The sequence below is a fragment of the Dreissena polymorpha genome, chromosome 5 (assembly GCF_020536995.1).
Source record: "Dreissena polymorpha isolate Duluth1 chromosome 5, UMN_Dpol_1.0, whole genome shotgun sequence".
NCBI classification, from domain to species: domain Eukaryota; kingdom Metazoa; phylum Mollusca; class Bivalvia; order Myida; family Dreissenidae; genus Dreissena; species Dreissena polymorpha.
Window position 1 is genome coordinate 21,414,276 of NC_068359.1, and position 26,583 is coordinate 21,440,858.

The window sequence follows — 26,583 nt, forward strand, 5'->3', positions numbered from 1 at the left end:
TACAACAATAAAGATCACAGATTTATCAAGAAAATTTCCATATATTCTTTTCCAGAGAAACAGTTAATGTCTCACATGGAAATTCATGGCGGAAACTATGAAAAGAAAACACAACAACATGGCCATACATTTTGTAAGTTTAACACAAAAACGCTTTACTTCTTTTTTCCAAATACATGTAGTTCAATTGATATGTTTAATGCGTATTAATTTATATTTTAAGTTTGCATTCAGTTTTTCTTCCATTTACTTAAAAATTGAAAATCTAGTTGTTCATAGTCGTTCAACGAGTTCAAATTTATAGATAACTTTTTATCAGTTAATGAACAGTAAAAAGTATCAAGTCTAACGGCATTTTTGTAAGTTTTTTTGTAAAATCAGTCAATAAATCACAGCAATCTTGTACGATTTGCGTGGATGTTTAGACCACATGTATCGCTAGGACGGTAATCAAGATCATGGCCAAACCGGTAACGACCTGGGAAACTCCGCTATTCAAGCAGGTGTTGCCAACGAGCACATGCAAGGGCCACGTGCTGGTGGCAGTTCCGTCCGTCAGCGTGAGGTCAGCGGTGTAGTGGATTTTATCAGATGACTGCAATATGGCAGCTGTTTTGATTACTCCGCTTGCTACCGTAAATTTTGCCGCGTCGGTTCCTCCTAGTAGAAATAGAAACAGAGTGTTATTGTAATCGAAAGATAGCCTTAAGTTATTTTGTTTAGACGGGATTACCAGGATAGGACGCATATGCACTTATTTTAATATTTTTTTATGGCATTTTCGACAATAATTACGTGCATGCATTTAAAATGAATAACTTAAATTTTGACATTTTAAAAAGGAATTTTTTTTTATTTTTACAAGTTAAAATTATGGTCAATATTCCTCTTTCACAATATCAAAATATTACAAACACACACCTGCTGCCACAGTCCAAACAGCAGTGGATACGGACGAACTCGGGGTGCCGATTACCGCTCCTAGTATATACAAAATACATATGATTACGAAAATCATTTCTGTCAAATTCCGAGTCATAGTTATTTTAATTTGAATATATATTACCATAACTAGCATATACATTTTTGAAATAATGCATATAAAATATAAATGTAATAATTTTGAAACATCATACACGCCCTGAATTTAATAATGATATTGAATAGGAAAAACTGATGTACACATTAATGGACAGTTAATGGGGGCTTTTCACGTTTTGATTAATTGACAAAATCTATAAAAAAAGTTCAGATTCGCAAATTTTTGTTGTAGATATGATATTTGTGAGAAAACAGTAATACCGTGCTCTAAAATATTAATTATATCGATCTTTTGACGATTTAAAAACCTGAAAATTGTAAAGCGTTTCAACACGAAACGATTGAATAATTTGGAGAGTTCTGTTTTTGTCGTTATATTTTGTGATACTACGAGGATTGCTTATATAAAGTATAAAATTCATAATTCATTGTATAAGCACGGATGGCCGAATGGTCTAAGCGATAGATTTTTATTCCAGGGGTCAGTGGTTCGAGCCTAGTTGAGGGTTACTTTTTTTCTTTATTTTATTTTATTCTAGTTTTTTTACTGGAGCTTTTTAGAACAAATGTTTACATTTATCAATATAAAGCAATTTATGACAAACTTCAATACATGTCAAAATCTGTGAAAAGGCATTTTAAAAGGTAGGTGAAAAAAGTAAAGCCAGCGTAAATAGAACGGCGAAAATTCGTAAATAAACCTCCGTAATGATTTAGAAAGCAAGTTTACCTAACGCTGTAGGGTCAGCAACACAGAAAGAGTAGGCAGTATGCGTAGACGGGCCGAATTTCACAGTCACTGTCATTGATCCAGTATTCGGGGTGCTGGCCGTGTCAGTAGCGCTAAAAGTATAAAAATTAACATTTACATTGACGCTGCACTCGTGAAAATATTACTTTTCCCACTTTACTGAGAAGAATATGTCAAGGAATCACTCCGAAAGAAACAAATTCCCATTTATAAAGTTTCCTTAAAATCTTAAAATGCTGAAGTATAGTTCGCCTGATAAATCGACCACCAGTCAACCAAATGAAATACAAGATTATCCCCAATCGTCTATTTTGAATCTCTTCGATGAAAATAGTATCCCAAACACTCCTTTGCAAAATGTCCATCAAATGAAAGAAACAGATGCTTCACAAAATGAAACAATTCAAAAAGGTCGCCAGTGGTGTGTCTCGAATATTATAAGTGCAAACATTATGACATCTTATACTACTCTTTAAATATTTTAAGCGTGATAGGAGACTATTTTTGATCGAAAAATTACCAAATCATTTAAACTCAACATCTTAATAATAAATTTCCGCCTGCTGACTCTTGGACTTTTTATTGTGTGGGGAAATTTTAATAATGTTGAGTTGCCAGTGTGTTTTTTTTTTAAATAAATATTTACAGTTGATATGTCTGGCAGTTTTCAAGATATTCAGCTAAATATTTTTTATAAAACATCTAACAAAGAGCGATTAATACAAAAATATGAAAGCAATAGTTACGGTTCTTGTGAACAATTCTTGCTCTCAAAGACTTTATATTAACTGTTTCATGTTGGTAGCTTTTATAATGTTCAGGATATGCCACGATTTATTCTATGGTTGTGTGAAGTCTATGTTATACAACGTAAAATGAAGTCGCTCAATGTTCATGAACAGTTCATGTTATAGATTCCTTATATATGTGTGGGGTTCTAAAATGCATATCCCGCAATCAATTTTTGCCCTACTGGATATCCGTCCATCTTTTCGTCCGTTCATCTACGTTTATGCGCGAGATATTAGACATTTACGATGCGAATTCGATTACCGGTACGCTTGGTGTGTACCGTTCTCATATCGTGCAAATGCGCATATTCAAGTCGTTTGAATCCACTAATGTTCACAGATTATTGCCATAAGTTTATATTTTAGTGATCTTTTATTGTTTAGTTTAAGCTCAAATTATTTGAAATTATTGATCCAAATTTAATGAAATTATGTGTGCTGTATCCTTATATAGCGGACAGACAGGTGCTGTGAGATCGTTCCGCTTCAGTATTTTTATCTAGAAATTGATGCCTCATAACTATAATGATCAAAATGTTCAAAAAATTATACATGAAGAATATATATCGTGAATACATTTGCCTTCCTTTGATTGATCATATGACATTTATTATCGCTATTTTTCTGTATAAGATTACAACAATTACATTACATTATTGACATTATTTATATGTTTGAGCGCGCTTTAAACAAATAATACAAAACTATTATTCAGTTATAGCATCATAAATCAACATCCATTCTTAATATTGACATTCATGGTATAAATACGGATATAGAAAGGCTACCGACATTCGCTTCTTTTTTTGGCGAAATGCTTTAAACTTACACAACTATGAAAACCACCTCCTTCGTAGTTGCATAATCAAGAGCCTTCGCCAGTGTGACAACACCGGCTGTCCCGACCTTGGCAATGGCTCCATAGGTGCCAGGGTTTCCGTTGGTAGTATGGAACGCATATGTGTTAATTGTATCACCTGCTGCTGCCGTTACAGTAAACAGTGTTGCACCGGAAGCTAATGATGACTGCAACGATATGGTGGATGTTGCTGCTGTTGCTGTTCCAGCTACGGTCATTGTTCCAGCAGGGGAAGTGCCTGTGAATCCGGTTATGACTGCCTCTGTTCAATGAAAGGATTATCGGGAATTTAGAAATAAACAAAATGTAAAGTATGCATTTAGAATGTGACATTGATGTTACCAAGCGTTCAACACAAAATTATTGTATTAAACGCCCATTCGGGAACAGGCAAATGAACCACATTCTTCATCTGCAAATAAATCACTAAATGGCACGTTTATAAGATTTCATAAAAAAATCTGACTAGCCTACTACAAATCTACAGTGTGTTTTAAGCAAACGTGGAAACCGTTTTGCTCTCTGTTGCAAAACCCTGGTGGCAGTGTATTTATATCAGATAAATATGGTGAATCTATTTTAAACTTGTCACCGCATTGGAGACAATAATGTAAAGCGTTGGGTTTTAAAACAATTAAACAAGGCATGCCGAACATCAAGTTAAACCGATAATAGATCACTATGCAAGTAAGCATTAATCTCAGCATTGTAAAAGAATATCAATTCCATGTTATTACAATTGAGTAGCTCAAAACTTTCTCCAATGTATAGAATTGCAGATTTTTTTATTAAATACAATAGAGGAACACTTTGCTTTAAGGGCAGGTTTTACAGCTGTTACTATTCTAGTAGAATCAATATAGTATTTATAATTGTTTATAAAGAATTAACGGAGGAAAAAGACAGATGATAATCAGTGTAAAACAATTATTCTCTTTTTATGTAAAACACTTTACCTGTTAGTTAACAAGTTTAAACACTTGATATTTAGCATATTTATACTCAAGTTTCCGTTTAATAATATTATGATTACATGTGTTTACTTTTATTAACCAATTACTATTATTTGAAAAGATTCAAACGCAGTCAACATTATAGGCAGTTCATAAAATAATTATGATTGTTTATTTATTACTAAGAGAAAAGTGACGTGTTGAAATCATATTTGCTAATATGATTGCCTTCAAATAACGAACAAAGTTTGCAGTGTTGGCGTTTTCATAAATTTACACTGTGTCCTCTGGACAAAAATGTTGCCTCCCAAACAGAGTAAGTTGAATCATAATGTTTGGATATAATTATACATATTTAGGTGTATGTTACAGTTATTTCAAGAACGTCCTGTTCAATAAATATACTTCCTATCACCAAATACATGTCATTAGCCATTTAAAAGACAAATAAAACACTTTTAATTTTATTGAACAAACTTTAACAAAAGAACAACCGGAAGAACATAATTACTTACTCAGCTTTAAGATTTCATTTTAATATTACAACATGAAATCACTGACAATTGCCAATTACACTTTCCTAGACACAAAGGCGTGTTATTTGAAGTAGGCATGTTTGATGGAAATTTTCGTTGCGTCCCATTGACGCAACGGGCATTGGTGCTTTGCGTCCCTGGAATAGTATTGCTTTAATAGAAACATTCACTGCGTTGACGCGGACAATGTAAGAAGGTAAAAGAAACTTAGAATTTATTAAAAACAACATGAAAATTATCACAATTGTCGTATATGCTTCTTTGCACGTTGTTGGTACTAAAAGGAAGTCCTTTTCTACATCGCATCAGTGTCGGGTTTAAAAATCGATCATTAGTTTAACGCATACGTATATATAGACTTATGCGTGGCAATGCTGTACACGTGTACTGGGACCCACACATTTTCTCAACGAAATTAAAGACTGTGCAGTGCATGCGAAATAATTATAAAACACAAGGATTCGTATTCAATTAATCAAAAGATCTTCATATTGGAGTCGTTGTTGTGAAATGTAAAAGATTTATTCGTGTACTCAACTCTTACAATGCAAACAGTCGGCTTTAAAAGTAACATTTCTTGGATAAAATGATTTTATGATTCTTTTTTAATCATGTATAATCTGTTTGAAATCATCTCGAACTTCGCAATAAGCCTAAAATAAATCACAAAACACACAATATAGATAAATCTCATAAAAATAAAATAAAAAGCGAAAACTAACAGTGAATGTAAGTTCGAATGAATTGCAAATAAACTACTTTATGTTTCAGCATTCACCACATGTACAAAGTTACATCTTTGACGGCATTCTTCAGTGAAGTAAATATTAGTATCAAGGAAATCCCTTTTTGTTTACAAGATTTTAGAATCTAAGCGCGAGATTATAAGATTTTTATATGTGTTAAATTGTAATATTTTGATAAAAATATGTTACAAAGAAAACAACAAAATAGGCAAAAACAATTATACATTGAAGACGAATTTCATAAAATGCATCAAAGACAAATTACCGCCCCGAGCCGATTGTGACGAAGATATTCGTTAAAATGATCCGTAAAATAAAATTGTGTCTGTGTGTAGTATGAACGAATCTGCACTACAACTAAATTATGATCCACATCGTACATCCATGATATACATGCTGGCGAATTCTACTGTACAGCCTATTTCGATTTCAGAATTAAATATCTGGCTTATTTCGCATTTTTCGACACATGTTCTTGTTAACTTTTATTTTAATTTGTATTGAAATATATGTATAATAAGTTGTGTAAACATTTTATATAAATTCATAAATAATTGACAAAATCGTATAATCTCGCTTTAAATTAGTAACGGTCTTACGCGTACGACTAAGTAATTGTTTTTTCGCGGAGCATATAATCACGGCATAATGAGAGAAGAAATTCCCTACGCTTAAATTGAGTGGATGGGCACAATTAATCAGGCATGTCCTCCAACAACAGGTCAGTTAAATAAGTTTCTGTTTTGGTTACTCAGTTTGTTTTTTGTTTTTAATTTCTGAACGAATGTTACGTTCTCTGTAACTTCTAATTACAAAATTTCTTCTCTAAAACAAACAATTACTAAAAACACTGTTACAAAGTACATGTCCAGGTCTACTTTTAGTTATTAACTTCAGCAAAAACGAATTTTCTACTGTATTACGCATATCTTTTAAGTCATAAACACTGGTCCGTTTCATAACTATAATTTTTAATTTAATTTAAAATTCAATCAATGTTAAAAAAAAAACGTTTTAAATCTCATTAGAGCTTTAATGTAGCCAACGCGTTATCGTCAGGGCTCAATAAACTGTCATGATTTTTTAAAACATTTGAACCTTATGAAGTACAAGCTTTCTTTTCGCTTGAAAAAAAATGACATTGCATAATTTGTATTTTAATTCTTTTTTGTAAAACTTAAGTCAGACTTTTTGACGTTCTGTTTTTATTTAATTTCGATTTTATATAAAAACAAACGCTTGGAATGACAAAAACATTGCTGACTCAGTTTTGAGCAATCGTGTTTTGACAGTTTGTTTTCAAAAATGTGAACAGGTCCTAGTAGAAGAAAAAAAGAGAATATATTAAGAATAATATATATAAACATACTAATATTCAACAAGTAACAAGTGCCATCACTGTTTGCCTCTGTACGCGTTTCCAGCAAATGCCTTATTTAAATTAATGTTTGTTCAACAATAAACAAAAATTAATATATCTTCGCAAAATTGATAAAAGATTGATATTAATTAAACATAATTGCCGATTTAATCTGGACATATTTTCATAGTTCACAGATATCGAAATATTTAGTCAGCATTTGTAAAACAGAAGTATCGGAAAATTGTGTATGCTGCTTAATATGCGGGACTGAAGCAATAATCTCTGTTATAACTTTCTTGTATGTTGAGATAGATAATCATTCTTTCTTTCTTCAATCTCATTCTGGGCTTTTGATAACTGTTTGAGTGATGCTGTTTAAGGAAAGTGCTATTATTTGCTTCTTAAGATCCCAAGTTCGAATCCATGTGAAGGCAAACAAACGTTCAGCATTTTTTTGCGTATCTTCATTTCAAATAGCTCGGCTCTACTTTATTACAAATTTAAGATCATTTGTTGTTAAATAGTAGAATGTTGCATTTATACTAAATACAATAAATTTATTACAATTGAAAACAATAGAATACGAAATTTAATCTAGTATATATTTTTTCGAAGTTCAATTGAAAAATAACACAGTTTATGTGTTGATTTTTTTTGCACAAAACAATTATTAAACTTAAATGAACATAGTAATATATATATTAAAACAATTTAATTTAATACAGCTTCGATAAAAAATCATTTAGTTTAATACATTTATTACGGTAACGAAACTGAAATATTTTGTTATCTAATGTTTATCAAATTTCCAGATCGTGATAAAAAGTCTACAAATATTATAATATTACGTATTATCCTTTGAACATGAAAACTCCGTAACACGGTTTTTAATGCAGAATTTACTTAAATAAGCAGCGTAACTTGATAGATTAATTAAATAAATTCCAAATTAACCTCTAAATAACTGTTTGGTAACATAATATAGCGATTATGGCAAATATATATATTGTGTGTGAAATGTGTATCTCACGGTGTTATCCGGTGTGACTATCAACCTTCTTTTTATTTACAAAACATTTGCTATTTCTATATTGATACCGAATTATATTGAAATTAACATGGCTGTTACATATTTCATGAACACAATATACATTGTGTTTATTTAAAAGGAATAATATATTACTGTGAAAATATATATTTTTATAAATCAATACGAAATTGTTTCGTATATTTGCTTAAATTAGCGATCACTAACCAGTAACATGCATGTAGCGACCACGTAGATCATTTGTCACATGTTTATGCAATCACAATACTAGTATCTCCGGCAGATGTTTACACCAATCAAGTTATTTACTCACTCCTTCTAGCCTTAAAAGTGCGACATATTTCGAATAGAAAATGGAAATCTAGGCATCAGTATTTTACAAAAACAATGCTTTGTCACGATTATACTTTTGTAATTTAACGTTAATAAAATAACATCCGATTACATAAAACAATATGTGGTGGAAAAAGTATGATTTTCACAGATATTTGAAAAATTAACAAATTACTTGACGGATATTTGCAAGTTCAAATTATTTTGCTTTAAATGATTGCTATTTCGCATTTTTCAATATTTTATTTTTTTGTAATATATATATTTTATTTAATATTTGGTAAGTTTTTTATTCGGAAATACTTAACGAAAAAAAATACGTCGCAATTCTATTTTTTATATTCGCATTTAGCTGTAACTTCACTTGAGTACGCGCATTTCGTTTTTTTTTTCAAAATTATTATCATATTACATATTGTTACCACTTATATTTAATTTAGATTTAATTTAGGATGAAAATTGCAGATAAAGTAGTGTATAAACAAAATAATTATCATAAAATTTCCTATTAAATGTCAATTTACATTTATTTCAACTATCTTTTGAGATAGAAAATAGACGAATTGCTACTCGACAATTATTGGATTAAGAGTGCGCGTCAGTGGTTACTTTTTCTATTTAAACACATTTCCATAGACCATGTCACATTTAATATATATATATATATATATATATATATATATATATATATATATATATATATATATATATATATATATATATATATATATATCTACCCTTCGGAAAATCACATCACAATTTAGAAAACATTCCAATTCTAATGACTTAATAATATTCTCCGCCGATAACTTATAAATCCGTCTGAAAATGTATATTCCCTACCGGTATATCCAACAAACAGAAGCGCGCACAGTAATCCAAGTATTTTTGACATTTTGATTTTTTTTATTCCAGTGTTAACGAGTAAGTCCAGTAGCAAAGTGAACATTGGTAGAGCATGTTGTCAATTTATATCTTCCTGGTTCCTATAGCAATATGCAAACAAATATCAGACTTGCGGTATGCTTAAAGTGAAGAGTCATCCACACAATTTGCGAAAAACATGTCTTTACAAAGCATATAAGAAGGGATGGCGCATGTCAGTACATGTCTCTTCGTGTCCTCTCTTCTTTAAGAACTGCATGTCAGTTAAATCGGTGATTTTCTAATTAACGAGCGTAAAAACCATTTACATGTTTAATTTCTTCTCCTGTTTAAACAATGACATCGTAAAACGAATGCGTTTTTTTTTTAATCTTGAACACGGTTATCAATCGCTGCCTGTAAATTACCAGTTAGTGTATAGAAAAAGCATTAAGTTACAAAACATGGGGGGTTTCTGTATTATTTAACATGGTCTTATACAGCATGTGCTCGGGTTCTGGTTTTATTACCACTGTATCAATATGCATGCGATTTTTTTCCGGATCTTTCCAAAAAATTAAAGACTCACTAACATGTGCAGATTTGATTTATATATATTCTGAATTATTAAACGTTAACGCATAGCCACAACTGCAAATTCATGATTACCAACGTACCGATATTGTCAAAGTGAGCTGGCTGGTGATAAATTTATGCTAGCAAAGAATAATGTAGTTTATTTTTAGTTTAACTCATTACTTGGTGACAAATAAAACATTAACAATAAATCGGACTATTTTATTTTATTTGCACCTATTTGATTTAAACAAACGGTAAATAAGATCGCAATGTAAAAAATAATAATCACAATTTTAAGTTTACGTTTGTAGAAAGGTTCTTCGAAGTAATTCTTCTTAATCTTAATAACACAATAGATAGTACACAAGTGTTTCTCATATAAATATTTGGCTTCTACATATCATAGAGGTTATATAAATGTTTATTGATATATGTATTATTTCCTGTTTAGTATACAGAATAGATTTTGAATATAAACAAAGTAAAACTTAAACTGCGCGACAAGAAGAAAAATTCAGGATAACACATGGTCCTTTATTTGCGAAAAGAAGCCTATTTAAATTAAATAGCATTTAAAAAAATAATATTTTTATTCAATTGCCATTGATTTTCTCAATATTTAGATTACAATTAAAGCAACATCATTTTTACTTTTTTTAAGCACCTTGAAATGAAACTAAACATGTATCAACTACATAGTGTCTTTGATAAAAACAAGTTTATAGATATAACCCTGTGTAGAACAGTTTAAAGATTACCGCTATGAATTTTGAATGTTAATGCTATAAATAATAGCATCTTCGCATTTGTTGTTAAGCAAACCAAAACTAAATTTTGTCGTAATTTTACAAAATGCGAAGGCACTACAGTATCAACCATTTATTGTTGAAAGCACACCATGCTTGACTGCATATCAATTTATGTTTACAATAAACCTATTCCACTGTATATAATAATCATGTTATGACTAGTTTTTATATGTTTGTTACTTTAATAATAAGCCTACTTGGATTTGTGAAAGATTGATCAATGTTCAGTTGCTGCTTCATTTTGCATTTAGTTTTGCCTATGATGAAATATTGCTCCTTGTTGAAATCAACAACGCCATATGTGGTATCATTTTTTAAAAGCGAGATTATACGATTTTTTACATGTGTTAAGTTGTAATATATTGATAAGATATGTTACAATAACACAAAATAGGCAAGAAAAAAATATATATTGAAGACGAATTTCATAAAATGCAGGAAGACAAATTAGCGCCCCGAGCCGATTGTGACGAAGATATTTCGAACATATTTTCCTACAATAACCGAAGCATTCGTCTTTTTATTAGGATCAGAGTAAGTGTTCGTATGTCGTATGAATATATATCGTTGCAGGAATTTAAAACAAACCTTCAAACTTAATTTAGATTCACATCGTACATGCATGATTTACATGCTGGCATGCGAATTCGACTGTACAGACATTTTCGATTGAAAAATTAAATATCTTGCTTATTTCTCATTTTTCGACACATGTTTTTCTTAACTTGTATTTAAATTTATATTGAAACATATGTATAATAAGTTATTTTACAAATTTTATATAAATTTATTAATATTTGACAAAATTGTATTGTCTCGCTTTGATAGTAATGTTCAACTGATTTATTTTAGTAAATATATCTCAGTGTATAAGGTCTGTTTAAAAATTGTTATTCCAAGTGCAAATTACATGTAAGAATACCATTGTTCTTGGATTTTGAGCATTTATATTGGTTCGTTGTTTATTATGTATTATTTTATATTGACTCCTATTTGTTACTTGTGTCGCAACCCTTCTACGCGCGCTGAGGCGAATGCAAAAAGGTGCGTTAAATTGTAGACATGTGGTAACCAGTTGTAATGCAAATCTTCCAGTATCTCAAAGAACAAACAGCTTTAAGTTTTATCTAGATTGCACACCGAGATAATTTACGATTCCGCAGCGGTTACACTCAACTTTGACATTTCGTGGTCTACTACAAGCACTACCAGTTATTCAAACACTTTTCGATTGCGATTGCAAAATCACATCAGGTCTTAGTCCAATCGGGACTCCTCGGACAATTCCGCCATATCGGCGATCGTCTCTCGGGTGTATTTGGTGGAAGGATATGTCTAACGCCTCTAGGCGGAAGATATTACACCGAAAATATAGTTCGGGTTACACACCATTAAATTTGCACTGAATCAACCGATAATATAGATATATAAGGACGAATATATTTAAGGAGTAATATAATAGAATATTTATTAATGTTATTGTTTAAAATTAGATATTTTGCATGCAAAATATTCAAATTTTAATAAAATGCTAAGAAAGCCAATTAGTTGTTTATTGAAGTGAAAACATCAACATTATTCAAACTTAAAAGAATCAGTATTTCTTAAATTATATTCATTGCAACATTGCTGATGTTCGGCTGCAGGCGACAAACTTTGAGATTTAATCAATATGTCTATGTTCTATACCATCAACAATCGTACAACACTGTACAGTGGTACAGAGAAAACTCTTCGATGTAATATAAGAAATAGTAAACTCCACGTTGGTCCCAATGGCATTATAGTGACCAGCCAGGCAGTCACAAACTGTATATTTCATGTAATGGAATAAGTGGGGCTTGATTGAATTTGAAAAACGATTTTTTTCTGTACATTTGATGATGGCAACCATACAGTACTTCTGGCAGATATTGTTTATACTTTATCCTAGGCATTTTAATTCCAGATGTTGTTATAATCCCATCCAGGCAACTAGCTTTTCAAAGCTTTAAACAATCCAGTGCCTTTAAAATTAAGGACAGTGTAACAATGTTCAGTTTTGTAATATTAATATATTAAGGCATAACTTTGCCCTTGGAAATGAACTCAATTCAGAATGGCCTCTCAAAATAAGACATACTGTATTGGAAATGTTAAAACTGAGCTGTGGTGTTGTTAAAATTTATATTATTTATCTTTTAAGAAACTTTAAGATACATATCACAGGCATGCCCATGGTTTTGGGTCGGTACTCTTTAGATGGGAAACAAAAACACTAAATATGGTCGACAGTGCAGGCAACAATTGTAAAAAGATATTTTCCATCCATGACTGCCATTACTGACATGAAGTAATTTAACTGTAATATGTCTGGAAACAGTGTCAGTCACACTTTCCTAAATATTGATTTATTCATGCATATGTGTATATATGTCATACAAGTAAAGTCAATGTACAACATTTAACAATTGGAAAACAATTATCACAGGATTTGGATCACAATGCATTGATATATCACATTTCACATTATAATCATTTAAATTCAGTTACAAGTAAATAGTCAGTGTATTTGGCAGTGATCTGAAATAACAAGTAGTTACAAGATGTTTAAATCAAGACATTATATATATACCACAGGATGTCCCATGAAAGGTTTGCAACTTATTTCCAATGGGGCCCTATAGATGGGTGGAAAATGTACAAAAATTGTGGCATTAATAAGTATAAAAATATCATTAATTTAAACTTGAGACTATAGTCTTGAGATCAAATAGTAATTAGCATATATTATTAGAGAGCATTAGTTACACAATGTATACTACTATCTTGTCATCACATTTAAATGTACATACAAATACTTTATTGATGACTTATTTGAACAACAGTAATATATATATATATATATATATATTATAACAAACCAATATATATATATTATATATATAATATAACAAACCAATGACATAAAACAATAATTTAAACAATAAGACTACTAGTAACAAATAAAATCAGCATCTTCTTTCAATTTCAATCATATTGTCTGTGAGAGAAGTTTTCACTCTGTTTTCAAATTCATATTTATTCTTTTATAAGAATTTTTACATCAGCAGGTAAACAGTTCCAGTCTTTGATCGTTTATAATTAAAAGTAGTGCTGGTAAAACCATTCACTTGAGGACATTGAGGTAAATAAAAGTTATCTTTACTATGTCTAATGTTATCACTATGTATATCAGACACTAAACTAAAATTATTATACAAAAAAGGTCATGTAAGAAGGACATTTCTTGTTAACAATTTTATAAACATGAATGAGTGTTATTTGCTTAACTCTGTTTTGAACATTTAAACAACCAATATTACTAAAATATTTAACTTTCAAAGATGTTCTAGAGTCATATCCATGAATAAATTTAACAACTTTATTCTGTACAACTTGTAATCTATTTTTTAACTGTTTACTAATACCATTGTACTATGAAGAGCTAGCATAGTCAAAATGGCATTGAAGCAATGAGTTACATAACAATTTTCTTAATTCCATATTTGAACAGTGGTTTTGTCTGTACAAGAACAGGGGTGTAGCTGCTTTTAGGCACAGCAGGCCCGGGCCTACAATTTTTTTTGAAACATGAAAAAATTAAAATTGCTTCAACTTCAAAAATGCATTAAAATGTTGACCCTGAAGGTGGTGAGGTGTAAGAAATCTGCATTTCATATTGACATGATCCTCAGGCAATGGATTCTGGTCTTGTTCAAAGGACATATCTTCCAATTATCAACTCTACTTCTTTCTATATAGACATGCAGACAGTATTATTGGAAAGAATTCCCATGGTTTGACTTGTGAATAAGCGAGTGTTACAATTTTAAATGTTTCTCTGTTCCATATTGTTTTAAAATTTAGTTCTCTGGTATAAAGATAATACAGTAAAATTTAGTTCTCTGACATTGAGATAAAAAAGTAAAATATCAAAGAAATACAGGCCAAAGTCTTATATTTCTTACCTTATTATTTGTCTAGATATGCTTTAAATCTCACCACAGGCGTTATTGGATTTAAACAATTTCTGGGGGAGGACCCCCGCACACACACCCCGTTTTTATGTAACATATTCGGGCCTAAAGCTCAAAAAGTGCTAGCTACGCCCCTGAAGAATCTTATTCTTGAGTTCACCTTTTTTAATTATATTATTAACAATAGATGTAGCAGAAAGATCAGTGTCGAATATTGAACCAAGGTGTTCAACAAATGATTGAGAAACAATAGTGTGATCATTACATTTTACATTAAAATTATGAAGTTTAGATTTCCTTTTGGAACCAAACACTATACATTCAGTTTTTCCAAGGTGTAAAGACAGTTTGTTATCCACTAACCCTTTAATACAATTTGCAAGTTCTTTACAAAAAACACTACTGATGATACTAGGATCTTTGTGAAAATAAAGGATGACACTTTCATCAGCATATAGAATAAGTTTACATAAATACAATAATCAAAAATCACTTATATCCTATATCAGTGTTAAGGCATTATGAAATGGAAATGGTGTGACAAGTAACAAGAACCCTACACATTTACACCACAAAACATATGATATCTACAATTACTGGATATAATAGATCTGTTGAAAGTTAATATAAAGAGGGCAATACAAAAGAATGTACAAAAGTAGTAATAAAGACAAAACCACCAGTTTACAATGTTAAGATTTATGCAGTTGTTGGCAATAAAAGAACAATTACCATTCTTAATTTTGAATTTTGCAAGTGTAAATACATGTATGTAAATCAGAACACAAGAATTTGTTTCCCGGTCACTTTGAGCTATATAAGTGCCCAATGTTTACACTCAGTGAATTTGTAAAACCAACTTATATGTGCTGTCTGTCCGAAAACTTAAACATTTCCTATAACTTTTGCAATATTGAAGATAGCAACTTGATATTTGGCATACATGTGTATCTCATGGAGCTGCATATTTTGAGTACTGAAAGGTCAAGGTCATCCTTAAAGGTCAAATATACGGCTTCAAAGCGGCCCTGACAAACACATCTCTTGTTTTTACATGAAAAACCACAGACATTGTTGGAATTTGCCACATATCAGGCATTGTGCATACATTTTTAAACTCAATTTTCCACACAATGAAGCAACTTTTTAAAAAGGCACCAACAAATGTTCCTCCATCCCCTTTGCACGCTAAACAAAGAATCAGTTTTTAGCTCCACTGGCCAAATTTGTTCAAATTATGCCCCTGGGTCATATTTGACCCTGCCCCGTGGGTCACAAAATTGAAAATTGCTTATTTAAGGCCTATTTTGTGAAAACTTTCAAAATCTTCTCGTCCATAACCATTGGGCCTAGGGCTATACAATTTATTATGTAGAGACATCTGATAGTCCTCTACCAAATTTGTTCAAATTATGCCCCTGGGGTCAAATTTTACCCTGCCCCGGGGGTCACAAAATTGAAAATTGCTTATTTAAGGCCTATTTTGTGAAAACTTTCTAAACCTCCTGGTTGATAACCATTGGGCCTAGGGCTATCAAATTTGGTATGTAGAGACATCTAATAGTCCTCTACCAAATTTGTTCAAATTATGCCCCTGTGGTCAAATTTGACACTGCCCAGGGTCACAAAATTGAGTATATGCGTATATAGGGTCTATTTTGTGAAAACTTTACAAATCTCTTCCATAACCATTGGGCCTAGGGCTACCAAATTTGGTATGTAGTGGCATCGTATAGTCCTATACCAAGTTTGTTCAAATAATGCCGCTGGGGTAAAGTTTGACCCTACCCCAAGGGTCACAACATTGGACATATGATTATATTAGGCCTATTATGTAAAAACTTAAAAAAATTCTTGCCCATATCCATTGGGCCTAGGGCTACCAAATTTGCTATGTAGTGGCATATAAAGTCCTCTACCAAGTTTGTTATGCCCCTGGGGTAAAGTTTGACCCTGTCCCGGGGGTCACAAAAGTGAATATATGCTTATAAAGTGCTTATTTTGTGAAAACTTTAAAAATCTTTTGTCCATAACCATTGGGCCTAGGGCTACCAAATTTGGTATGTAGTGACATCTTATAGTCATCTACCAAGTTTGTTCAAATTATGCCCCTGGGGTCAAGTTTGATCCTGCCCTGAGGGTCACAAAATTGAACATATGCTTATATAAGGCCTAATTTGTGAAAACTTTAAAAACTTCTTGTCCATAACTGTATGGCATAGGGCTACCAAATTTAGTATGAAGTGACATGTAATAGTTCTCTTCTTAGTTTCTTCAAATAATGCCCCTGGGTCAAATTTGAAACTGCCCCGGGGGTCACAAAATTGAATATATGCTTATAAAGTGCTTATTTTGTGAAAACTTAAAATATCTTCTTGTCCATAGCCATTGGACCTAGGGCTACCAAATTTGGTATGTAATGACATCTTATAGTCCTCTACCAAGTTTGTTTAAATTATGCCCCTTGAGTCAAGTTTGACCCTGCGCCGAGGGTCACAACATTGAACATATGCTTATATAAGGCCTATTTTGTGAAAACTTTAAAAACTTCTTGTCTATAACTGTATGGCATAGGGCTACCAAATTTGGTATGTAGTGACATGTAATAGTTCTCTTCTTAGTTTGTTCAAATAATGCCCCTTGGGTCAAATTTGAAACTGGCCCGGGGATCACAAAATTGAATATATGCTTATAAAGGGCTATTTGTTTGTGAAAACCTTAAAACCTTCTTGTCCATAACCGTTGGGCCTAGGGCTACCAAATTTGGTATGTAGTGACATCTTATAGTTCTCTACCAAATTTGTTTAAATTTTATCCCTGGGGTCAAATTTGACCCTGCCCCGGGGGGTCACAAAATTGAACATATGCCTATATAAGGCCTATTTTGTGAAAACTTAAAAGAAAATTCTTGTCCATAACCATTAGGCCTAGGGCTACACAATTTGGTATGTAGTGACATTGTATAGTCCTTTACTTAGTATGTTCAAATTATGCCCCAGGGGCCAAATTTGACCCTGCCCTGGCGGCCACAAAATCGATTATATGCTAATATAAGGCCTATTTTGTGAAAACTTTAAATATCTTCTTGTCCTTAACCATAAGGCATAGGGCTACCAAATTTGGTATGTAGTAACGTCTTATAGTTTTCTACCAAGTTTGTTCAAATTATGCCCCTTGGGTCAAATCTGACCCTGCCCGGGGGGTCACAAAACTGAACATACGCTTATATGGGGCCTATTTTGTGAAAACTTTAAAAATCTTTTTGTTCATAACCATTGGGCCTAGGGCTCCCAAATTTGGTATGTAGTGGCATCTAATAAACCTCTACCAAATTTGTTCAAATAATGCCTCTGGGGTCAAATTTGACCCTGCCCCGGGGGTCACAAAATTGAATAAACGCTTATAAAGTGCCTATTTTGTGAAATCTTTAAAATCTTCTTGTCGAAAACCATTCGGACTACAGCTACCAAATTTGGTTTGCAGTAACATCTTATAGTCCTCTACCAAGTTTGTTCAAATTATGCCCTTTGGGTAAAATTTGACCCTGACCGGCGGTCACAAAATTGAACATTATATACGCTTATATCTTGCTTATTTTGTGAAAACTGTTAACATATTCTTATCCTTAACTCTAGGACCTAGGGCTACCACATTTTGTATGTAGTGAGGTATAGTAGTCCTCTACAAAGTTTGCTCAAATTATGCTCCTGGGGTTAAATTTGACCCAGCCCTGGGGGTCACAAAAGTGTACATGTGCTTAAATAGGGCCTATATATTTAAGTATTTGCACATGCCGAGAATACTGGTATTTGATTCAGCCTTTTTTTCAGCAGTGGAGCGATACAGGGCCATCGCGGCCCTCTTGTTTATAAGAATATGTCAAAATGGGCAAAAGTCAGGGACAATACTGTCTAAATGCCCTTTTAACAACTCTGGTGACATGCGGCTGTAGTATATTTTCTCTGTTAATTTACAGCGAAACACAAAATGTCATTATCATAAATGTATAGCTTACATGTATATAAATATGATACGAGGTCTTACCCGGTATTTATACAAATAAACCTGGATATTTATGAAAAACACCAGCTCCCTGTAAAGTGTAAAGAGAGAAGGCATTTGTTCACCAGTAACATTATGTTCAGTACTGGTAAATTGCAAGCAACGAACATGAAAAATTCAGTCCCCAATTCATCAAGTTTTTAAAAAGTTCCACTTTGCTTAAGTAATAATGCATCAATGTTGATTCTAAAGAAAAAGAGTAATCATTTATGCCTAAACTGTTCCGCTGTCCAGAAGCAAGGACGTCATACACAAGCTTTGCAACATTTATAGTTTTAGTTACTTAACAATCTAAAATGAATGTCCATTCTAAGTTTGCTGTTGTATTCTACTCTTAAATCATACATTTTTCTTGCATAATTTAATGTTCATGTCCATGGATCACAATGTATATAGAAACAAACATTATTTTGAATTATCTTTCACAGTTATATAAAATATTAGGTTAATTTTGGGATACACTAAAGCAACTATTAACATTTGTATCAAAATGAATCATCCTCTGAAGCCCCCGATGGGATTCAAACCCATACCTCTTTCCTCTGGAGAGGAAAGTATTCTATCTTAAAATACAAGGGCATGTAAGAGGAAAACTAGCAATTTCAAAGGGATGTTTTCACAAATTAGGCATGTATTGAAGTTTGTTATTAAATACTTTAAATTGATACGTTAATATTTGAGCAAAATACCTCAATAAAAAAAATATAAAAAAAGAAAGGAAGTCTTCCTTAACTGGGCTCGATCCACTGACCCTTGGAGTAAAAGCTTAAACCAATGGGCCATCAGTGCTCCCATATAGTCAGTGGTTTATTTTATACTTTATATAAGCAATCCCTGTTATTGTTACAAAATCCAACTATAACATAAGAACTCCCCAAATTATTTTTTTCATTATACTCTATGCTATATTGATAGTAGCTAAAGAAACTTCAGCGTACAGTTTACATAGTATTGACAGACCTATTAAGTCGCGCCATTCAAAAATCATAAAAACTTTAAAAAAGCGACATTTAAAGTTATGGTAGCCAGAACAATATTGATAAATGCAAACATTGGATCTAAAAAGCTGCAATAAAAAAAGAATAAAATTGAATACAAATATAAAAGTAACCCTCAAATGGGCTCGAACCATTGACCCCATGGAGTAAAAGTCTATCAAGTTTATGTAAGCAATCCTCGTATCTCACAAAATATAACGAAAACACTAAACAGTCGATTGACGATTTAATTTTTTAATTTACTCGATGTCAATACCACAGGTGGTTAGCGTGTGGCTATGATATTAATTAGGGAAAACATCATTTTTAATGATAAATAATCATATTATAACGAAAAATTAACTTTTCTGAAAAAAAAAATATTTCACTATCAAATATATATATAACAAGGTATGCAACTCAAAATCAGCCCAAAACGGGGTGCATCGCTTTGAACAGCCATATCTTCATAAATTTTGCAGCGATTTTCACGATCTCGGTCTTATTCAACGCAGAAATGAATTTCCTTTCTGGAAATGTATATGTCTTGCAATATTTTAACAAATGCTGGGTCAACTTTTAAGAAATAACACGATACACAACACGCATGACCCAGTTGACAGTGATCATGCTGTCTTTAAGACTGAAATCTTCACGGAGTAAAGGGCAACTTCCCTACAAAGTTCATGTAGTTCGATACCAAAATTCAATAAAACGTATGAAAAAACATTATTACCGTTCTTGTCGTTACATTCTGCATCAAGACTAACTGTCCAGCGCCGTTTGAAACCTTTGTTTACATACATTTCAACTAACTGACATTTTAAACATACGAGTGATTTCATTGGTCCAATGCGGAGGTGTGTCTTTACAACTGGAGATTTCATTCATAAAGAATACATGATCACTGTCAACTGGGTCATGCGTGTTGTGTATCGTGTTATTTCTTAAAAGTTGACCCAGCATTTGTAAAAATATTGCAAGACATATACATTTCCAGAAAGGAAATTCATTTCTGCGTTGAATAAGACCGAGATCGTGAAAATCGCTGCACAATTGATGAAGATATGGCTGTTCAAAGCGATGCACCCCGTTTTGGGGTGATTTTGAGTTGCATACCTTGTTATATATATATTTGATAGTGAAATTTTTTTTTTCAGAAAAGTTAATTTTTCGTTATAATATGATTATTTATCATTCAAAATGATGTTTTCACTAATTAATATCATAGCCACACGCTAACCACCTGTGGTCAATACTATAAGTACTCCTATCAGTATGTCAGTAATGGCATCTTTAAATTTTAACAAGTTTTTAAGTACGTTGTGGGAATTCACAGATCTACATTAAAGTATTACTTAAAGAATGCTCTCTTTAAAAAGACGAGCTAAAACACACATTTAAATTTTTCCTCTTTACGAAGGGTCCGCCATCTTGTTTTCTAAAGTAGTTCCAAATCCAATATGACGGCCGCCTACGTACATCAGAGAGACGGTGTGGTGTAGCCCACTGTCCGATGCGTTCAGATTGGTCTTAGTCAGCACCTGCCTAGTCAGCAGGTATCGGAGAAACAAACCGATATGAGGTGAATTTTTCGATCAGTTGAAAAAATATAATCGATATATTCCGTGGTTATTGATAGTCTGATTGTCCGGTGTCTAACCATTTGTATAATTGTATACCAGATGGGATCCTAGAATTGCTTGTGACGTGTATTTATTGATTGTATGGACTACATGGCAGGCTCTTTTGCCATATGTATAGCTTGTTACGACTAGCAATGTTCCATTCATACAGTTAAAACAGTCTGTCAGGTTAACAGCGTCGTCTTTTAATTTGATAGCAATGCAAACAGCGTCGAATTTACAATGATCGCAGTGCACTCTCAAAAAGCTTAATTAGTTTAAAGATGATATCTCACTACTTTCGTACCCGTAATAGAGAAAAATAATACCGTTGTCATTGGTGAAAACATTTGTTTAAATTTCACCTTTAAACAGAGGTTTGTTTCGAGCTTGTGAGAAGAACTTAACATAAATATACAATTTAAAAGCCTTTAAAAGTACTATATTAATCTAAATGCCCGCATATACTATTGTCACAGATTATAAATAAAAATTAAGTTTATATCAAATACTTTGTGTTTATAAGTGTCGAGTAGTTTTAGTTAGTTCTTATATCAAACATAGATTTAAGCCTTAGTTATTTTAAAGTTAACCTACAGTTGATTCTAACCTATTGTTTGCACGTAACAACCAATCATTCACTTTCCCTCTAATATTCAATTTGCTTGTCGAAATTTATTTCAGACGGCAATTACACTTTGGATTAGATATATTATTTGTGTGGGATATTTGATATTCCTGCAGGTAACTTATTTAAATCTTTTATTTATTTCCTTTGTCAATTGTTTGTATAATTATTTAAGAAACCTGACGGTAACGGTTGTGTTTATTAGTTATTTATAAAAATAATTTAACGTTAGTAATGTTCACACCGCCATGTAACGCTGGTCATTATTAAGATGTATTTTCATTTGAATGCAAACATATCTTATTTTGAATATATATTTAATTGCATGTATTAATTGTTTTTATTTTAAATACCCGTATCGATCAATTTAATATAAATTTCGATTGATTCGATTGTTTGTCGATCGAACCCCAATACGCAACATGCGCGTAGCTAGGCCGGCACCATTTTGGAAAAGAATGCACGATCGCATGCTCCAATTATCGTTTCAACATTCGAACTCATCAATCTATTTAAATAAACTAACAAATTGTTGACAGCATTTTAAAATCTCTTTCAAAATAACACACGGTATCACACTTATCTGATCAAAACTGCCATGGCACAGAACATGGATAAACGTTTTTTTACGTATTATTTATTTCAAACGTTTGGAGATTTGGGTGACAATACCGCACTATTGCAATTATCACTTGTTTTTTCTCAAACGAGTCAAGATGGCAAATAGGCATTTACTTATCGGTAAAAGACCGCACGAAGTTATAATATCCAGTTGATTTAGCAGTATACTATAATGCTTTCAACACCATGCGAACTTGACAATAATAGTCAAAGTACAATTTAAGCCATGACGCTCACAATTGTATAAACTGCGTTTTCAAATACCCTTACACCGACATTGAATTGACAATGTTAAGCCATTAAATCAGAAAACGTCCGCCTAGTTTTGCTTAAACAGATAAAGCTCGGTTATGTACCGATTATTGAGGTTATGGCATTATGTGCAAAGACGTCAAGTATTTTTTTATAACTATAACAAATTGTCTGAAAAACCAGGGAACACGTAATAACATCCTCTAGGCCTTAAATTTAAGGCACTTATCCAATTACCTTTACAAAACAGACAATGCACACGCCCATGAACAAAACTCACACTGCTTAAAGAATAAATGATTTATTATTATTATTATTAAACGATGTGAAACGTGGTTCATTCGCTTTAGTCATATTAAAAGAATGTAAGATAATAAGTATTTGCAAGGAGTCTTCATAAATCTTAAATATTTAGATACGTTCTTACACTTCACTGACATGTGTGTGTGTAAGTATTAACCCAAACATCGTCTCCGTTTACACATAAACTATTTTTATGCCGTTGAAAACCGACATAATAAAAATGACATTTAAACGTTTTACATAAAATAGGCGTTTCAATTACAACTATTATAAAACAGTGAAAATGAGGAAAATTTCTTATATAGTTTCGAAATTAAATTGTTTCCTGTGTTATTTGTTAATATTATTTTTATCAACTGCGCTAAAGTGTGAAACAAAATAAATATGTCGAAAAATCATATTGAGCGTTCTGTGTAAAACGTCTTTTTACTTATCGGTATCGGTACTTATCGTGTATCGTTCCTGCATGGTAACAGCATGATGAAACATATCAATCATTTCAATGTTACTTTTTTAAAGCATCTAACCACGGCCGTTAATCACGCGCGCCACCTCTTTTTTGAGATGCATTAATAAATGAGCCAATGCAACTTCCGAGGTGGCGCTCAGGCCCGGATGTTTTGAAATTTCATGGATAATATTACAGGGTGATTAGGTTTTATATGTTTTTTTTCAACATATTTCGCATTATTTTTAAAATCGGGCAATGTAGTGCGATTCAGCGAAGATTGATCCATCCAAAAATGTACAGAATCGTACATTCTCTACCCATTTACAAACGTGAGAACCTTTATAAATTGTGGCATGGTGAAGTTTTAAAAAGCATGTCGATGAGTTTTTCATATGTGACGAAAAATGCCCATCCACTTAAATGGCTAACGGCATCAAACGATTGCGTACAACACACATTAGATGCTACATGCATAAAAATATTGGCTTCTTGCCAACGTAGTAGATAATTTTGCAATTTTCCAAAAGAGATGGAGCCAATGCTTAGGAGGTGGCGCTAATGAAAGGAGGTGGCGCCAATGCAGGATGTATCAATTAACAGTCGTATCGCAATTTCACATGACGTAGATTTGATAGATATTGTTATTTGTTATATTTAATTTATTTTTCAACGTACAAACGCAGGCCAAAATCTTTACAGAACATAAACACAATCTGTAATAAATAAGATGTAGTTTTTTAAATATATAAGTGATCAACTCAATATAGAAGTCACCAACATGAATAAAACATATTGTACGATGCATACCAAAAAAATGTAATAAAACCAATAACTTATAAATGGTCAACATTATCAAAATAATTCATCGACATCAATATTTGTATACAGTATGATAATTCACGAAATACGTATAAGATAACACTTCTTGAAACTATTAATGTGGCCGTTAATCCAAATGCTTAATTAACTAAAAGGCCAAGGTCAATGAATCTTAATTAGGCTCATTTATGTTTTTTTTCCCACTATCAACTCCAAAAAAATGAAAACAGCTCGGTCTTTTTCCGTTAACATTTGTGTATAGTATATGTTAAATGTTGTTTTCTTACAAAGAAAAACGTTTAAATCCATCAAGACATTATTAGAAAACTACTTTTTCTAATTAAAAACGCACGCGACTCAAATGTGCTGAAGTAGTCAACTTACAAAAAATAATGTCTGTCCTGTAAACGTAATAGAAACCAAAATATACGTTGTTTCACTTCAAAATAGCTATAAATGTGCATTGAAGCCACCTCCTAATCTGAGCGTCATCTCCTTTGCATTGGCTGCATCTCTTTTTGAAAAATGCAATTTTATCTATTAGATCGGCTAGAAGCCGATGTTTTTGTGCACGCATGCACTGTCCAGGTTCAAAGCAATCGTTTTATTTAATGAGCGATTTAATGGGTGGGGAATTTGCTCGTCACACAGACAAAAGACATCGATTTGCTTTTACGAATTCTACCATGCCACAACTTATAAAGGTCATCACGTTTCGAAATGGGTTTTGATTGCATGTTTCAGTACATATTTAGATGAATTTATTATCACTGAATCGCACTACATTTGCCGATGTTTTAAAATATTCCGAAATGTGTTGAAAAACATATTAAATAATCACCCTGTAAAATTATCCGTTAAATTTCAAAACATCCGTGCCTGAGCGCCACCTTGGAAGTAGCATTGGCTCATTTATTAATGCATCTCAAAAAAGAGGTGGCGCGCGTGATTAACGGCCGTGTTAACAATCGAACTATTTTCATATTATCGCTTCTTATTGGTAAAACGTATTGTCGATCAAAACTTGGACGGACTTCATCGGTTTAAGTTAGTCAGTCGTGAACATTGTTGCCGACTAACAATCATAGAGGAAACGAACAATCTGCCTATAATAGCTTATTTAACGTATATCTAATTAGGATACCATCAATATATTTCCTTGTGACTTTGAAAACTTTCGCTGTTGCAAGTGCGTTTGATACAATTCTTATATGATGGTTTCAAGTAATGCATTTAAATACACACACAAATAAATAATATCTCATTAAAATACTGTTTAATGTATCTTAAGTGATGTTTGAGAAATGTTGTCGCATACTTCGTGGTTCCATATGTCCATTTAGTTTTAGTAATACTTTAACCTAATCTTAAATATAATTGTGATAAGCAAACATGAGTTGGAAAACAATTCTGTAACTTTGACAATACTTCATTATGGTAATATTGTGTCTGTCTGTTTACTACAAAATATTACCTGGAATGCATATTTAAATCCATAATTTTTAAATATTTTTTTTTAAATAATTAATCCGAATATTTCATATAAAAATAAGTTTGAAGCTGTTAACGTATATCCAATGCTTATCTCAAAACACCATAATTCCGACAATATATCCTTGTGTAAATAATTCCTATCTCATATTTGAAAACACAAACATTCTTAATTCCATAAAATATATCCTTATTTTAATATTCCCACTGTATTCATACCGGCATTCCAAGCGCAAAGAAGCGCGCACACAAATCCAATCAGCTTATCCATATTCCTTCTTTCCAGTGTTCACGGGTAAGTCCAGCAAAAGAGTGAAAAACCACGGCAAATCACGCCAATATATACCCATATGGTTGCTATAGCGAAGTCAACAAACAGTTCTCAAACATCATTTGAGCCTGAACCTGAAGAGTCATGCCTTGCGGAATATATGGAATTAATCAATATCATTCTAAATTATTTATAGCATAGTTCGATTTTGTCTATTTATATATTCGTTGTCCAGTGTCTCACCATGTGTATTTGTGGACCAAATGGGATCTTATGGAATCAATCTGATATCATTCTAACCATCTTATTTATAGCATCGATCGATTTTCGAGCAGGTCTATTTATATAATTGGTGTCCGGTGTCTCACCATGTGTATTTGTGGACCAAATGGGATCCTTACTTTCCATCTGT

General features: G+C 32.2%; 2 protein-coding genes across 3 annotated transcripts in view; both read right to left on the reverse strand.

Moving 5' to 3' along the window:
• LOC127831781 (protocadherin-like wing polarity protein stan) lies at positions 1–26,200 on the reverse strand. 2 transcript variants are annotated; one of them, XM_052356852.1, is made up of 5 exons: positions 26,120–26,200; positions 3,413–3,704; positions 1,772–1,884; positions 922–981; positions 1–660 (listed from the first exon to the last, which is right to left on the reverse strand). In XM_052356852.1, exons 1-5 carry the CDS (start codon positions 26,169–26,171, stop codon positions 422–424), a joined length of 756 nt encoding a protein of 251 aa, XP_052212812.1. In that variant the 5' UTR covers positions 26,172–26,200; the 3' UTR covers positions 1–421. The 2 variants fall into 2 exon arrangements, with proteins under 2 accessions (XP_052212812.1, XP_052212810.1); XM_052356850.1 differs by lacking the exon at positions 26,120–26,200 and adding an exon at positions 9,265–9,518.
• LOC127831778 (uncharacterized) overlaps positions 1–26,583 on the reverse strand; it is a 210,853-nt gene that overhangs the window by 47,322 nt on the left and 136,948 nt on the right. The window lies entirely within an intron of this gene.